Raw genomic sequence first — 16,629 nt, forward strand, 5'->3', positions numbered from 1 at the left:
CGCAGTGACAAATATATCAAATCTGGTATACAATTTTATGGCTACAAGTGCAGTTTTGTGTCACATTTTTGTTTCAATTGGTTGAGAAAAATGTGTCTAAAACATAAATTCGATTTTTAGATATTATTAACGCATGCCAGCGATCGCCGTATAACTCACCAAGGATGGCATGACAGATTCAGTAAAAATACTAAATTCAATGCTGAAAATTAATATTTTGTAACTATTTTACACCAATACTATGCAAGGCGAGTGTTCGAGAAAGTTTTAAAGAGACCATACCCATTGGTTTAAAATGCGGACAAGCTAAATTTACAGCGTGAATGTATTGACAGATGCAATACTTTTTCTTTGTTAACTTGTGATAAATAATATTTATTTTCCTGCATATCTAACATTATCTTTATATTCCTTTATCTTATCTTTTGCCATTTCTTAATTATTTCTCCGCACCCTAAAAAACAATTCTCATTAAATTCATGCTTATGTCATATACAACATACCGATGGATAATACGAAATATAGAGAAAATATTGTAATCTTAAAAAATATTCGAACTTGAGATTTTGACGTATCTTCTCATTTCAGACCCCTCTGAATTCGAAAAACACATTTTTGGCATTATATATATCTGCCTGTGACAAAGATGACTCAAATATTCTTTGAGTTAGAAAGATGAAATTTATTGTACGATCTTTACACTAAATTTGTAGATATCTGAGCGAAATCCATTGGTTGCAAGTTTGTCCATCCGATTGTCCAAATATAAGTTAATACTACAAAACAAAGAGAGTTAAATGGATGAAATCTGGTACAGATTTAATATTACCTATAAAATTTGAAACCAAATCAGTCAAGGGGTTGGCTTTCCGTCGGTCTGTGCTTTCACAAGCATGTAAACGCGATAATTCAAAAATGTAATGAATTAAATAAGCTAAATTTTGATTGATAAAAAAATGACTTTGTGACTAAGATTGTAGATCTTCATCAAATTTTAATTTCAATCAGTTGAAAGAAATACGAATTGATATTCATGTACTATTAATCGCCAAAAACTTCGCCAAGGATCATTCGATAGATTTAGTGAAAATGCTAAATTCAAGCCAAGTTTAGTTTAGTTTAGTTATATTAACGTCCCGTTTTTAAAACAACACTAGGGCTATTTTGGGAAGGAACGCGTAATTTTGAACCTCGGTCAGATGACGAGGACGACACCTGAAATTCACGCCAAAAATTCATATTTCATAATTATGTTCACTAATGCTATACAAGGCGAAAGTTCAAAATTTTATGCGGGGCGAGAGGGATGATCGTTTTATTAGAGAATATGACTGGAAGTTTTAGACAGACCACTCTCACTGCTCTTTATTTATTGTGCATTTCGTTGGAATACCAAAGATTGCACATTAAGGCTATCAATTTACGTGAGTAATAATTCTTGCCATGTGACCGCCCATCAGGTGAATTGTCTTAATCAGATATCATCGTATAAAGATATTAAATGATCTAAAAGAAGTGCATTAGTGGTAAAAATTAAGAACTGTTTTTCACAACATCTTTTATTATCACTATATTTAATATAATGGACATAAGAACTAGTCTCCCTGGCCAACCACTAATTTGTTTAATATAAAAACTTTTGACGCCTAACTCGTCATCTGACCGCGGTTCAAAATTACAAGGTCCGTCCCAAAATAGCCCCAGTGTTGCTTTAAAAACGGGACGTTAATATAACTAAACTAAATTTGACGCTTAGATATGTTATCAACGGTTACTTGCCCCCCCCCACCTCGGTTTTTGATAGAAATCTGACAAACACTACTTCACTGTATATTTTCTATGGGGGTCTATAGGCGGGGGATTTGCAGAGTTCTCTAAACACAATTACCATATCAATCTTTCCACTTTTTATTTCATTTGAAAGCTCGTGATCTCGAGATATGTCACTAATGGTTTCCCTCTTAAAAGGGCAATCTTCATTTTAGAGAACGTTATTCCTATTTTGGACCGTGGTCAGATGGCGAGGACGGCAAGCACGCTGGCCGATTTCCGATTAGTATGTTTAGAGCCTCTGGTCTAAGAAGGGTTATTGCAAGGCATATTGTTAAAAACTATTGTTTGTTTAGTTTTCAAAGAAATAAATTTGAAAAAAATACAAATTCAAAGAATTACAGAATGTTAGAATAATATTAATATTGTCGAGTATAAACTATCAGTTTCATTATGTTCATTTAGTTATTACGGTTTTTATGAGCACTGTATCTATGCAGTCTGTTAAATAATAGTATGCGCGAACGTGAATCCTACACAAGCATATTAACAAACACTTATTTACTACGTTATTTCAAAAAAAAGATTAATCTAAAATGAGTCATTAGCATTGAGTTAAATTAAAAATGAGTGAAATGGGAAAGTTAATTAGCTACTTTATGTAAAAAAACACTTCATGATGTGCACTTCTTATTACATCCGTCTTTGATGCTAATATTAAATGCGTTTTTTTCTGCTCTTGCAGCTTTTATACCACATGTCTTTCAATGACCGATTTCATATGTGATAACTTTAGCGGTTACTAAAAATGTTTGTTATACTTTTAACACTTTTTTATTATAAACATTAATATGTTATAAATGCACTGATTTATTACAGACATTATAAATTTTGTAGAAAATATTGAAAGTTTAATGAAGGTTTTTTTAACAATATTTTAAAAGTTAGTATTGTATTTTGGTAATAAAAAACATAATTTCATCCCAACAACGCTTGGTTTATCAGATAGTTTAAAATTGTATTTCTTTTCGTTGTGATAAGATTATATAATTAATTGAAATTGGTTGATATAGATGAATTAATACTATTAATATGGAAAACGAATAGCTGGTATTGAAAGTGAATACTTTCTAAAATTTTGTGAGACGAATTTTAAATTCTAATGTATCAACGGAGTTTATTCATGTTATGTAACTTTTTGAGACAAAACATGACATTGATGCTCTTTACTCTAGATATCGTTTTGTTTCTCTTGTCCTTGATCGAAATTTATTGCAAAATCGTCTGAAAGGTTTACGCAACCGTAAAATTTGAATGTTACTTCTACTTCGAAGGAAGTTGGTTTAGAACATGCATCGTTCTTTTTATTTAAATATTTGAATATCAGTAACAAGTTCTTTTTTTTTTTTTTGTTAAATAGAAATTTTTTACTTACGAATGGAACAATGTATTGTTCTTTTTACTTTATCTTATACAAAGTATACAGAAAGAAAGTATATTGTATTAAATTCGTATTATTATCATTCGGATTATCTTATCTTTTTAAATTCGACAATCATTTTGACGAATCTTCGAGTTTTAGATTTCTCCGAGTCCGAAAAAAAAGTACAAAAATTTCCGAAAAAAGCACACATATATTTTTACTTTCTAATATATGAAGTGTACAAAGAAAATTATTGTATTCATCAAAAAAATAAATGTTTGAAAGTAATAAAATTTAAAAAAATGAAACGAAATGTGAGTTTGTCGATTGTAACAATGCTGCAGAATGATATTTTAGGTTTGATTTGTTTTTCTCTTTTGATTTTACTTTCTAATATACCAAGTATTACAAAAAGTAACTATTGTAATCGTTGAAAAATTCAAACTCGAGACTTTGACGAATCATCAAGTTTCAAACCTGCCTGAGTTCTAAAAACATATTTTGGAATTTGGTATGTCTATCTGTATCTGAATTGATTACTCAAAAAACACTATGATGGATGAAATTTGTTATTCAGATTTAACACCAAATTGTTAGATTTCTATCAAATCTATCTGTCTGGCTATCCGAATAGATTTAGCACGATAATTACAAAATGAAGAGAGCTAGAGTGATGAAATTTGTACACAGGTTTAGCATCTAAAGTATAGATCTGGGTCAAATTTTGAATCAAATCCTTTTAGGAGTGTCCGTCTGGCGGCGTGTACTGTTGCATGTATATGTAAGCAATAAATCAAAAACTTAGTGACTTAAATAAATGAAATTTGGTATATAGTCACGTGACTAAAATTGTAGTTCTTTGTCAAACCTTGTTTTCAATCAGTTTTTCAAAAAGACTTTCAAAATATACATTTGTTTTTCTAATGCTTGAGCACTAAGCACACCCCAATAATTTTCGCCAAAGATCACTGTTAATAGGCTGTTTCGTAACACATTGTTTGACAATGGCATAAGATTAATCATACATACGTATCAATTTTCTTTACTATATTACGGAGCACATAATTCTAATATGCAGGATTCTGAAAATAAAAAAATTGAGCATTCATGACGTTTACGCCTTTGCCCAAGGTCCACAAATTTATGTGGGAGTGGGAAGGGGGTTAACAACTTTAATAGAAAATATAAGAGAACGTTTCGGGGGAAATATTCTCGCTAGTTGGAATTCGTCTTTCTATAAACACAAAGAAGAAACTCAATTTTTAAATTTTCATGCAATTTGATATGTAATCTTCTCACCGAATTTGTAAATTTCTATTAAATTTTGCATAAAATATATGCACAGGAGCTTTCTCTGTTTGTCCGAGTAACAATGAACACGATCTTAACGAAATGCAAAGAACTGATTGTATAAAATTTGGTATACAACCAGTTTTGTCATCTACAGTGTGGATTCATATCAAATTTTGAACTAAACCTGCCAACGGATTTACCATCGATTGATCTGTTAACTCGCATGCATGTAAACGCCACAACTTAAAAAGAAATAATTTAGATAAATGAAATTTGGTAAGGGATCTTACTATTAAAATTGCAGTTCTGTATCAAATTTTGATTAAAAATCGATCTAAAAAATTTGTCCAAAATGCATACTCGGTTTTCTTCTTCTGTATATTACGAAGCATAAAACACACGTGTGTTAGATTCGGAGAAAAAAAAATCAGTGCACTCATGGCGTTTACCGATAATCCCGTTATTTATGCTGGAAATAATACCTTTATTTAAAAGTGTGCGGGAAAGTTTTGAGAAGAATATTCCTCCTGATTTCAAGGCCGCGATGGCCTGGTGGTAAGGTCTTGGCTTCGGAACCGGAGGATTTCAGGTTCGAGACCCGGTTCCACCGAAGAACCGTCGTGTAAGGGGGTCTGTTTCACGTTAAATCCGTCTTGACCAAACGTCCTCCCGCTGGTGTGGTGTGGAGAGGGGGGTGCCAGCTCTGGTGTCGTCCTCGTCATCTGACCGCGGTTCAAAATTACGAGGTCCGTCCCAAAATAGCCCAAGTGTTGCTTCAAACGGGACGTTAATATAACTAAACCGAATCCTTCTGATTTCAAATGCTACTGATAAAAAATAGTTAAGCAAAATTATCAGCTTAAAAATATTCATCTATGTGTTTGTATTTGTATTTTATATGAAAATTTATTTAACTTCCATCGAATATATTTTTTTTAAATTCCTATCGCAGATTTAGCTTCCAAATCATTACAGATTTTTTTTTTTTTTTTATATAGGAATGTATTTTAAGAATTCGCGTCACTCAAGAATCATTGTTATTTTAAACAAGAGATGGTAGTAAAATCTATAACCAGCGCACCGGAAGTCAGATAAGATTTCGAGTTTTATATAAATACGTTCTCGGACTCAAATTAGAATTTTGTTATATTATTAAGCTTGAAATGTACGCAAACAAGCGAGTTAAAATATGAAATGGACAAAATGCAAAAATGAAGTTAATTGTAAAATGGATTTAAGAATACATTTGTAAATATATGCAGATATTAAATTTATTCTTTATATAAATGACTTCAAGGCTATATTTTGATTCGGAATGAAAATGATTACCGCAGATGATTAAAAAATACGTTTTCTAAGCCTATTTGCTAATGATTACTTCAATTTTTATTCTTATGTATTTTGGAATTTTCAGGAAACCATTGTCTTTGAAATATCAAAGAAATCGTTGGAATTAGGGTTATGATAATGATAATCCACTAATAATAAGTAAATGATAATCCACTAATGTATGAAAACCAAGATTTTTATGAAAATTAAAACGATTTTCATAAGTAAAATTCTTTGTTATCAAATCTTCCACAACTAAAAATAAATTATCCATACATAGTATAAAATGAAGTCTCCTGAAAGCGTCTGTATGTTTGAAAGAGAAAAACTCGAGAAATAATTAACTGATACTGGATATATTTGTACCATTTTGTAGGGCATTTATTGGGGAAGGTTTTAGTATATTGAAGTCATGTCAAAATAAAAAAAAGTTTTATAATTGCGATTTTAATTATTTTTCTAATACGATTCAGGCATGCGCAAAACAGCAGTATCTGTGCTTTGCACTTATCCGCGCTTGTGCGAAAACCTCAAACTGCGCATGCGCAAATAGCAAGATCTGTGATATGCATATGCGATCACAGCTTTGTTTATGTTTGATTTTAAACAACAATTCAAAACTCATTATGCCCCGAAAAAGGAAATCCAACCTTAGCCGGAGCACACTAAGTGCCAAAACACTTCGTTTATTGCTCGATAATGAAAATATAGAGGAAAGAAATATTCGAATAGCGAATATCAGAAATAAAATATCCACACTTAGGGAAGAAGAGTCTTCTGTTGAGTGAAGTAACCGTCTTTCTTTAAATCGCACTAGTATTGAATTACAGAGACAGAATGAATGTTATGAGGAGCGAAATGATCGCCCAACTAATATAGTTTACAAAGAAATATTATGAAGCAAGCTAAGTTTTATTTTCATACCAGATTATACAGAGTTGATAAACAAGTGTGGAACAGTGGATACAATGACTTATTTGTATGTTTTTAAATTTTAAAACAGCTTTTCTATTATATATCTTTAGTGAATTATTTTGTTTATGAACATATCATATTTTGACCTTTTTAATAGTCTAAATATTTCTGAATGTGTGATATAGCTTGTAATTTTTTATGATTTCTAAATCCACTTTTATGTTTGTTTGATGTTGCGGGACACGCCCATGACATATCGGGCGGAGGCTAGACTTAAGTTTAAAGTTAATTTTTCCTCTTGGATGTTATGCCACGGGCAACGTTGTGCGGGACTGCTAGTAAACATTATAAGCACTTTTGTAAAATTATAAATTTCTGTATTTTAGTAATTTAACTGTAAGTTTATGTATTCTGTAAATATTGTAATTTATTTTTCATTCACTTACTCAAGCACAAAAGTTCTGGAATTTTGTACAGTTGTTGATTTCCGATGACAATAGAATATTTTAATAATTTTAGAGCCCTTAATTACCAAATAATATATTAATTTTCCTGAAAATTGGTATCATACGGGTGGAGTATCTGGTATAATATTAATAAGACAAAAATTCATTCAAATTTTTTCTAAAAATTCTAAAATATTATTTATTTTTTTAATTCTAAAATTTATCATTTAAGACGATTTTTTTTGTATGAATAAAAATTAATGGAATTCTTCTTTGGTCAAACTGGTTTCAAATATCATTATTATTATTATTATTTTGAATCGCAAATGCGGAACTCTCTCATTTAAATTTTTTCGTCCTTTGATCTTCTTTTTGAGAGAGCGAATAAATATAATCTTTAACATAAATGTCAATTTAGTGCATTTAGAAGAGTTGCAGTTGAAGATATGAACTTTTTTTTCAATGCTTTAATTTAACTTCACATGTTGTGTATTTGTGAGAATGAAATACTGTAATTGATTTTTCATTCATTTACTCAAGCACTTCAGTCCTGAAAATTTGTGCATTTGTTGGTTTCCGATGACAATAGAATATTTTAATAATTTTAAAACTTTTAATGACCAATTAATATATTAATTTTGATGTAAATTGATATCATACAAGTAGAGCATCTGGTATATAATTTGTGAATTACTAACATCTAGATTCCGTAATACGTTTAGCTATGAATTATGAAATATATTAAAAACTAAGGAGTAAAAAATAATAAAAATGAGTTTTTTAAATACCCTTTTATCATTATATATTGTATAGTACAAAAGTAAAACATAAAAATATTTTATAGAAAATTTAGCGAAATGATATGAAAATGTAAGCGATGAAATGACGTGTAAGAAATTTCGGAACATTGATTACAATGTAAAATATATTATAAATGTTCTTAACATTTCATTTGATCGTTAATCCTTTCGAAACCACCTTGTTTTCAGAAATTTGGGAACTGAACAATGATTTTTTGGTGTACCAGTAGTATTAGTCCATCATTTGGTGTTCCATTTTCTTGGACCTAATGAAAGCATTAAAAGAAAGCTCAAATTCTGGTTTTCTAATGAATACACTTCGTTTTTCCGAAGAAAAATATCGAATGTGATCCTGAAGAGGTTGAAATTAGCTTTTATTTTTTTTCTTATAATGTTAATAATGCGAACGCATTAATATATTGATTTAGATTATTTCCAAATCAATATAGTCCTTGTAACGTTCCTTATATTTGTCTGATAAATGGTCAATTCAAGTGACTTTATAATCACACAATAAATGGCATTGGACATTTCATCAAATTTCTAACACACAATAAACATTGTTTTACGCAGCCTTGTGACGTTATAAACTTTTCTTTCATTGCAAAATGTGCAATGCATTTCATAATGTTAACTGACTCTGTTCAGGTGACGTGAGCATGCATAAATTCCCAATCCATCACATTTTCTTTTCTTGTTTTTTTTACTAATCCAATTAACTGTTGTCTTTTCCCCACCAGATGCCGGATTTTTCATGTCAGAGAGCTTCATTGAACAACTCCTACTCGACGTAAAGGAAGCCAAAAAGCAGCTGTTTTTACTACAAGAAACTGTAAGTGACATTCAAACACATTACAAATGTTGAGATTTCTGAGTATTTTTAGTGAAAAAACTATAACTAATTCAAAAATTTTGTTAAAATACAACAGCACAACACAGTTGCATAAATGAAAGCATTACAAATCATATGCACAGTGACGGATACAGTGGCAAGTAGAACGCCATGTCAACAACATATCTTTGGAGTATGCGAACGAAGTGCTCAACGGACTTGCCATTTTAAGTGTTACAGGCTTTTTGTATCTTATTAAATATGATTTGTATGCTTTATTTGGTGCACATTTTTCTTTTACTTAACTTATTGACAAAGAGCTTCATATGTGGTCGCTTCTTCTGTATGCAGCCTCATGCTCTGTTGCCTAAATGATTTGTTTCTATATCCTGCAAATTCGCTAATTCAAAAAGAAAAAAAAATCAGAGAACAGAGCATTGTTTTCGAATAAGATTACCTACACTTTAACATGCTGTCATGAAGATGCCATAAAAGGCTGTTTTGGGACAGCTTTCTTAATTATGAATCGTAGAGATGATATCGTTTCCACCTCTTCAAACCTCTTCGCCAGACCAAATGGTGTAATTTTAACCTAAAAGGATATAAAATGCCCGAAGTTCTTATGTGCAGGTTATATTTGGAGGATTATAGTCTCTAAAAACAATCTATTTGATCTCGAAACCTAGATTGTTACTAAACCATCAAAGCTCTGGTTTTAGATTGGCTAAACACAAGAAAAATATCTTCTTCAAGAATATCAAGTAATCAAATATGATGCGATTTTGTGTATTTTTGTGATAATTGGTTAGTTAACCATTTTCTTACCAGTTGTACAAATGTTATATCAGCAGAATGTGTTTTTCTTAATGTGAAGACTAGAAAAAAATATTATGCCCCTAGTCCATTAAAATTTCACTGTCTATGAAAAAATAATCTGCCTATCTTCCAATCATCCTATAGAAAATCTTATTCCTTCGCGCTTATTTTATCCTACTAACAATCTTTTTACTATTTATGATAGAAAAATGTATTGTTAATGAGAGTAGACAAGAATAGATAACCTTATAGAGTTTGGTATTTATGATCTCCACATTAAATATTAAATGCATACCTTCATATCAAAGATTTTTAAAATGTAGTTCACAATAAAGAATTAATTTGTATAAGAAAATTATGGTTTCATCATTTTTTACTACAGAATAATATACAAGCAAAACGACAGAAATTGAAAAAATCTTCTGCGTCACAGTTACAGTTATTATGTTGCTTAAGTAGAAATAATAATACAGTTAACTATAAAAAAATGGAAAATAAAAATTATACAGTTAAACATTTTATGAATTAATAAAGAGTTTTCAATTTTGTTGTTTCCAATCCGCTACAACTCATGGGCAGTCAAAAGGATGAGATTTCTCATTTGTCATTGACTTGAAATGATGAGAAAGTTGAAAGTTTGCATTAGGACCTTTGTATTAAAAAAAATTAAGACATCATTCTCCCGTTATCTAAAGGTTAAAAATTTTGTTTAATCTTATTCGAAAACAATAATCTGTTAATTGATTTTTTTTTTTCTATTTGAAATATCGAATCCGTAGGCATACAGAAAGACAAATCATTTGTGCAACAGAGCATGGAATTGCATACAGAAGAAGCAACCATATATGAGGCTCTTTGCCTAATAATTAAATAAAACAAAAATATACACCAAATAAAGAAAGATGTAATAGGATGCAAAACTTAAAATGGCATGCCATTTTAAATGTTAGACTTTATTCAAATGCTTCAAAATTCAATTAATCATTACTGTAGTTACTTGTAATTAGGTTAACGGTATTTCCAAAAATTCAGAATCATAATTTAAATCGAAATCAGAAATTTAAAATAGTTTCTGATAACACTGGATGAAAATATATTCAAAAATCATGAAGTTCACACTTTTATAGTATTATTATTATTATGGTTAAAATTCCAATTTACAACGAACATTTCTTTCAGAAATATGCACATTCGATTTTGTTTTAATATTCGTATTCTGATAAAAAAATCATCGATAAAAATATCCGCCCATTGATAAAAAAATTAATTAAAGTCAAATATTAATACTAATTGAAAAGGTTAAAAAATAAAAATAAAATATTTTTAGAATAGAAACCTTTTGGATCCGAATAAGAATAGTTTTTATTTGAGTAGAATATTCAATTTATTAATTACTAGCCGCCTTTGGCGACCAGCCGGTTCGCCAATCTTAATGTTCGTTAAAATTTTAATAATTAAATATTTTATGCAATTCCAACTTGAATAGATTCTTCAGCAAAATATTTTAAAACTTCAAATTTTGATAGTCATATAATTCACTCATAATATTATAAAGGCCTTCAGTTATAACGTGATATGTATCTCTCTCATTTTCTGTTACCTCTCGTAGAATTTATGCTTTAAATTAAAGTGTAAATGATTAATCTGCAATAAATATAATATTTTTTACTGAAACAAAGCATTTTTTTTTAATAATATGATTACTGATAATAGAGTCACTGAGCGTTTAAACTTTATGGGCACTAAAGAATATCTTTCTTAATTTATGTAATATCTCAAGAATTTGTCAACAAAATTTTCTCAGATTCATCATGAACAGATCGATTAATGAACAATGTTTCATTTTAAATGCATTAAACACTATGAAATAAAATGAATCGTTTAAAATAATCGGTCTAAAACAGGTTTAAAAAAACTACTTAAAAAACGATGTACTTAAAACTATAAGCATATACAAAAAATATATATAACTGACATAAATACAATTTAATTACAAAAGTACACAACTAACCTAAAAATAATTTAAATCATTGAAAACAGGTTAAAAAAAACTACTTAAATAACGATGTACTTAAAACTATAAGCATATACAAAAAATATATAACTAACATAAATACAATTTACTTACAAAAGCATGCAACTAACCTAAAAATAATTTAAATCATCCATTGAAAGCGGTTGTCATGACAACAATCAGAACAATGCGCATGCGTGAATTTTCTTCGCCAGTTAGGTAACGCAACTGCGTGAATTTTTCTACGCCAGTTGGGGTAACGCTAGGCAGATTATACATTTTTAATTTCCTTTATTCTGTGTTATTTTAATTCAAAAGTACTTCAGAATGAATCTGAAACATGGATTCATTATCAATGTTTAATTTTAAATGCATAAAACATTAAGAAAATAAACAGAATCGTTTAAAACAATCCGCCGAAAAATATTAACCCTAGCCTCATTACTGTTGGGAGAAAAAAGAAACTGAAGCCTTTCTCATTTAGCGGTGGGGGAAATGGAAGATTTTTTTGGCGGTGGGGAAAATGGAAGATTTTTTTGGCGGGAAAGTTAGTTTTTAATTAATAATTAAAATTCTAATTAAAATTTCAAAAAAAGGGACCCCAGGTGCACATTCCGGACCTCTAAGGTATACATGTACCAAATTTGATAACTGTATGTCAAATGACCTGGCCTGTAGAGCGCCAACACACACACACACACACACACACACACACACACACACACATTGAGCTTTATTATAAGTATAGATATAGATGTACTCTATGTGTATTGAAATACATATTTATAGTTTAGAATATTTATTCTTAGAAATCTTGAATTTTAATTAAAGATAATAATATTTTTTTACATTATAAATTTTTCATAACTATATAGAATATAAAAATAAATTTAAAGAAAAACGGCCGATTCGATTTGTCGGTTTATGTGCGGCCTTGCACTATTCCCGAGTAGAGCTTAAAGGTTTTACATCTTTTTTTAAAAGCTACAATGCATATCATAAAAAATAAAGACCAAAAACAAAAGAATAATAAATATTTTTAAAAAATTTTAAACACTTTTACCAATGTTTTAAAAGAAAAAAAAAATATTTGTTTAATAAAAAAAAAATCTGGTGACCAAAATAAAAATCGTAAAAGAGCGAGGTGCGGAAAATAATAGAAGGTTATAAAACCACAATTAATATCATAAAAGGCAAAAAAAAAAAAAAACATTCATTACATTTATGTATCTGTAATAATAAGAAACCCTCCCCCCCCTCCCAAAAAAAAAACAACAGTCTCTGGTGCACTTCCGACGATTTTATATAAAAGCACGTGATATCTGTATATATAATCAATAGTAGCCTTCCTCCCACACCACCACTGCTCTTCGTTTTGCAGAGAATTCAAAAAAAGGAAACAAATAGTAACTCACTGTTTCAGTACGCATTTCATTACGACTATAAATACAAGGGTTATAGGGCTTACAGGGTTGTCAAACGTCCCGTATATACGTGACTATCATTCTACTTCACTACTCAGACCTTCATCATTTGTTCTGTTTTCTTCCTAAACACTGCACTAAGCATCAATATTTGGCGACACTGAGATTCTATTTGGCTACCTTTCATACTTAAAACATTATTTAGAGAAAGTATAAGTAACAGACATTCTAGCTAACAATAATATTTATATATTATTGAAAGAGAATATTTACCTTAATGCCAACTCTGTGATCGAAGAAAAGAAACAGATTATCAGTATAGTCAACCTTGATTTTTTTGCGACATAAATTATAAATATTTCATTTAAAAGTAACAAGTAGTTTAATAATTATAAATATTATTCTGTAAATAGTTGTTAATTCAGATTGTCAACAGTGATATGTTTTGGAACTCTTAAGTTTGTTGTTAGAAACGACAATAGAAATGAAAATAAGTTGATGCTAATTTGTTAATATTATTTATAATATAATAAGATTTATTATATTATAGTTAGTTTGTCTTAATTTCAATTAAGGATTATCCTTGCATCAATTCTTAAAGCATTATCCTTGCATCTTTTCATTATTCGACATATTCTTTTTATTAGATTGCTAAAAACTTCATGATTTTTTTTTTATATCAGAATAGAATAAATCATTATACCTAGCCACTTTTTTCCTGTTTTATATATTTGAATTATACACATTCTGTATGGATGCATGGCAATTATGTGAACTTATTAGTAAAAAAGAAAGTTGACAGCCATAACCACAGTAACAGTTTCGTCCATTTGTGTTTCATTTGTAAATCATGATGCTTAGATGCATCATCAATGAACACCTGTGCCTTCTTCCCCTTAATTTTTGAGGACTATCGCAAAATAAAATCTTACACGCCCTCATGATTTATAAATCTAATCAACCGAATAGTGTTGTTCATTGTGCAAGTATAATTTAAATCATACTTTCATGCGTTCTGATAATTAATGTTGGGTTGGCATTACTCAACGAGTACTATTAATATGTTGGACAATGGCTACTCTCTGGAGATGGCTAATAAAAAGCAAAAAACAATATAAATATAATTAGAACTTTCCTATCTATGTCTCATGCTTTTACGATTTTCGTTTTGGCTTTTGATAGAAAAATATTTTGCTCTTTTATAATTGCTACAGATAAAAAGTGCCATTTTAATATTTATTTTGACTTTCACAGCAATAACTTATAATCGTTTATTTCACAGACTGCAATTTTTATTTCAACATGTCACTTAGACCTTTTTTTATATATTTTTCGAAATTCACGTTCTCCAAGTCTATAAATGCCAAACGGCAATTTTCCTCAGTATGGTTATTTCACAACCATTTGATTTTAACCTGTTTATAAAGTTTAAATGTATACGTATATTGAAGTAGTTTACTTATGATGGCGACTATTATAAAAATCCTGTTCTTCTAGCGTGTCAAAGCAACACGCTACAGAAATGTTGTGTCTTGCTAAAAGTAAAAAATCAGTTCGTGAGAACATGTTTGAACAGACGATTTTCAAGCTGTGAGTTATTCGTAAACATAACTCCGTGTTATCCACGTGAAAAGCGACGTTTGTTAAAAAGGAAAATAGATTATTTTCATTTCGCAATACGAATGACTAAGCATTTTTTAAAACAATTCTGGCATCATGACAAGTTGACGAATGAGGAAAATGATTGCATTCTATTTTCATCTTTTATCGAACGGAGAGCGACGAAATGTGAGCTTTTATGGCTGCTGGTATTAAAGACGATGTAAGTCTTCTAAAAATAAAAAAATAAAAACAGGATAGATGTAAAATCATTTAAACAATCTTTATCTGATTACATTGTTGATGGAATTGTTTATACGTTTTTTTTCGTCATTCGTTCTTTTAAAACTATTTTTTCTATTAAAAACCAATGTACATTCTTGTTGTGCTCGTTGGGTTTATTTGTGAATATAAACAAAGAATGCTTGAAGACTATTTTAAATGAATTTGATATTTATGAATTAAATTTGATTTTTATGAATTAAATGAAAAATTATATATTATGACTCGACTAGATGTATTTTCAAATGATCAATGTAGTTAATTTTTTTCAATTAATTGGTAATTAAATATCAAAAATTAAATTCTGTGTGTAATTTATGTAAAACCATTATTCCATAAAGGATTTCAACATTATTATTATTACAGGTTCACATGATATAATAAACTGCGATATGCATTATGAAAATAAAGGCTCAAAACTTTACAAGCAAACCATTAATTACACTTAGAACTTCCAAATTTGTTACGTAATCACATCTTGGACAAAAAAATTCACTAAGGAAAAAGTTTTCAAAATTTAAATTTGATTTTTAATTAAAATTTGTTAACATTTTAACGTTTTTCTTAAATAATTTTGGAACGTATTGTTGCAAGTAAACCATTTCTATATAATATTAAAATTCAAAAAATAAGCTTTCAGTGATACTTATTTTATTTCTGTAGAAAGTCTTCTCCATTTTAATAATTTTTAATATGTTCGAATATATTTTAAAATACTTTTCATTGTTTAATAACATGAATTTACACTCATGATATTAGAAACAATTAGAAACATTTTTTTACGTGAATATTACCGCTACTGTACATTCCTGGGTCAATTTAAAAAATAAAATATAATTAGGCAATTCACACCGAAAACATTAGCATGCCACGATGCTTTAGTTATTTTGAATCTCTTTAAAATTCTTATGCGATATTTTTAAAAATATTTTCAATATTGTAAAATTTTCACAACAATATTTAAAAATATCTTCTGATACTTGATTAAGTTAAATAACATGATTTAAAACATTTAAAAAGCGAGTTTTAAAATCTTAGTCATAAGCATATATAATATTGGTTTGAGAACGTATCTATAAAGCTTTATTATCCACAAATGATAAAAATATAAAAAATTTGGATTTTGCTTCTTTTACATTATTTGGCTTAACATGATCTTTTAATTTTCATACAGTATATTATCATACATGTATTAATAAAGTGAAACATTTTGCACATTTACTTTTCAAATGTAAGAATTTGCATTGCAATTCATGAATCAAATCTTCACCAAAATACTTTCAAGAACTGCAAAATATATCTCGTAGTAGTAAATCCAATCTTTTTTTAAATCAGGTAACATTTTATAAGTTATAATCTAAATGTAATTTAATCATGGCGAAATTCGTAAGATTGCAGGAATCCAGTAGATTCGAACCTTTGCATTTATGGCAAGCTATCAATAGTTACAAAACTGCTTGATTTCCTGAAACTTGCTTTTATTAATCATATTTCGAAACGTTTCTGAGCTTCAATATAGATTGAAAGACATTCAAGAAGATTTAAATAAATGAGATTCTTTTAACGTATATAATAATGTTGTCTTTATGCTATTTTTATTCAAAAATAAATTTCAGCTAAAGATTATCATTTCCGTTCAGAACAAAAATAAAAAAACATTCCAGATATATATTACATGAGGAAAGG

General features: G+C 29.0%; 1 protein-coding gene across 2 annotated transcripts in view; it reads left to right on the top strand.

The window, feature by feature from the left end:
* The window catches only part of LOC129983728 (dixin-like), a 97,268-nt gene that overhangs the window by 45,266 nt on the left and 35,373 nt on the right, over window positions 1-16,629 (top strand). For both annotated transcript variants that reach the window (XR_008785441.1, XM_056093327.1), the window contains exon 7: window positions 8,717-8,808. Coding sequence is in view for 1 of the 2 variants with exons in the window: in XM_056093327.1 (XP_055949302.1) it covers window positions 8,717-8,808 (92 nt within the window). In the remaining variant the exon portion in view is untranslated. The remainder of the gene's footprint in view (window positions 1-8,716; window positions 8,809-16,629) is intronic.

Source organism: Argiope bruennichi, chromosome 9 (assembly GCF_947563725.1).
Source record: "Argiope bruennichi chromosome 9, qqArgBrue1.1, whole genome shotgun sequence".
NCBI classification, from domain to species: domain Eukaryota; kingdom Metazoa; phylum Arthropoda; class Arachnida; order Araneae; family Araneidae; genus Argiope; species Argiope bruennichi.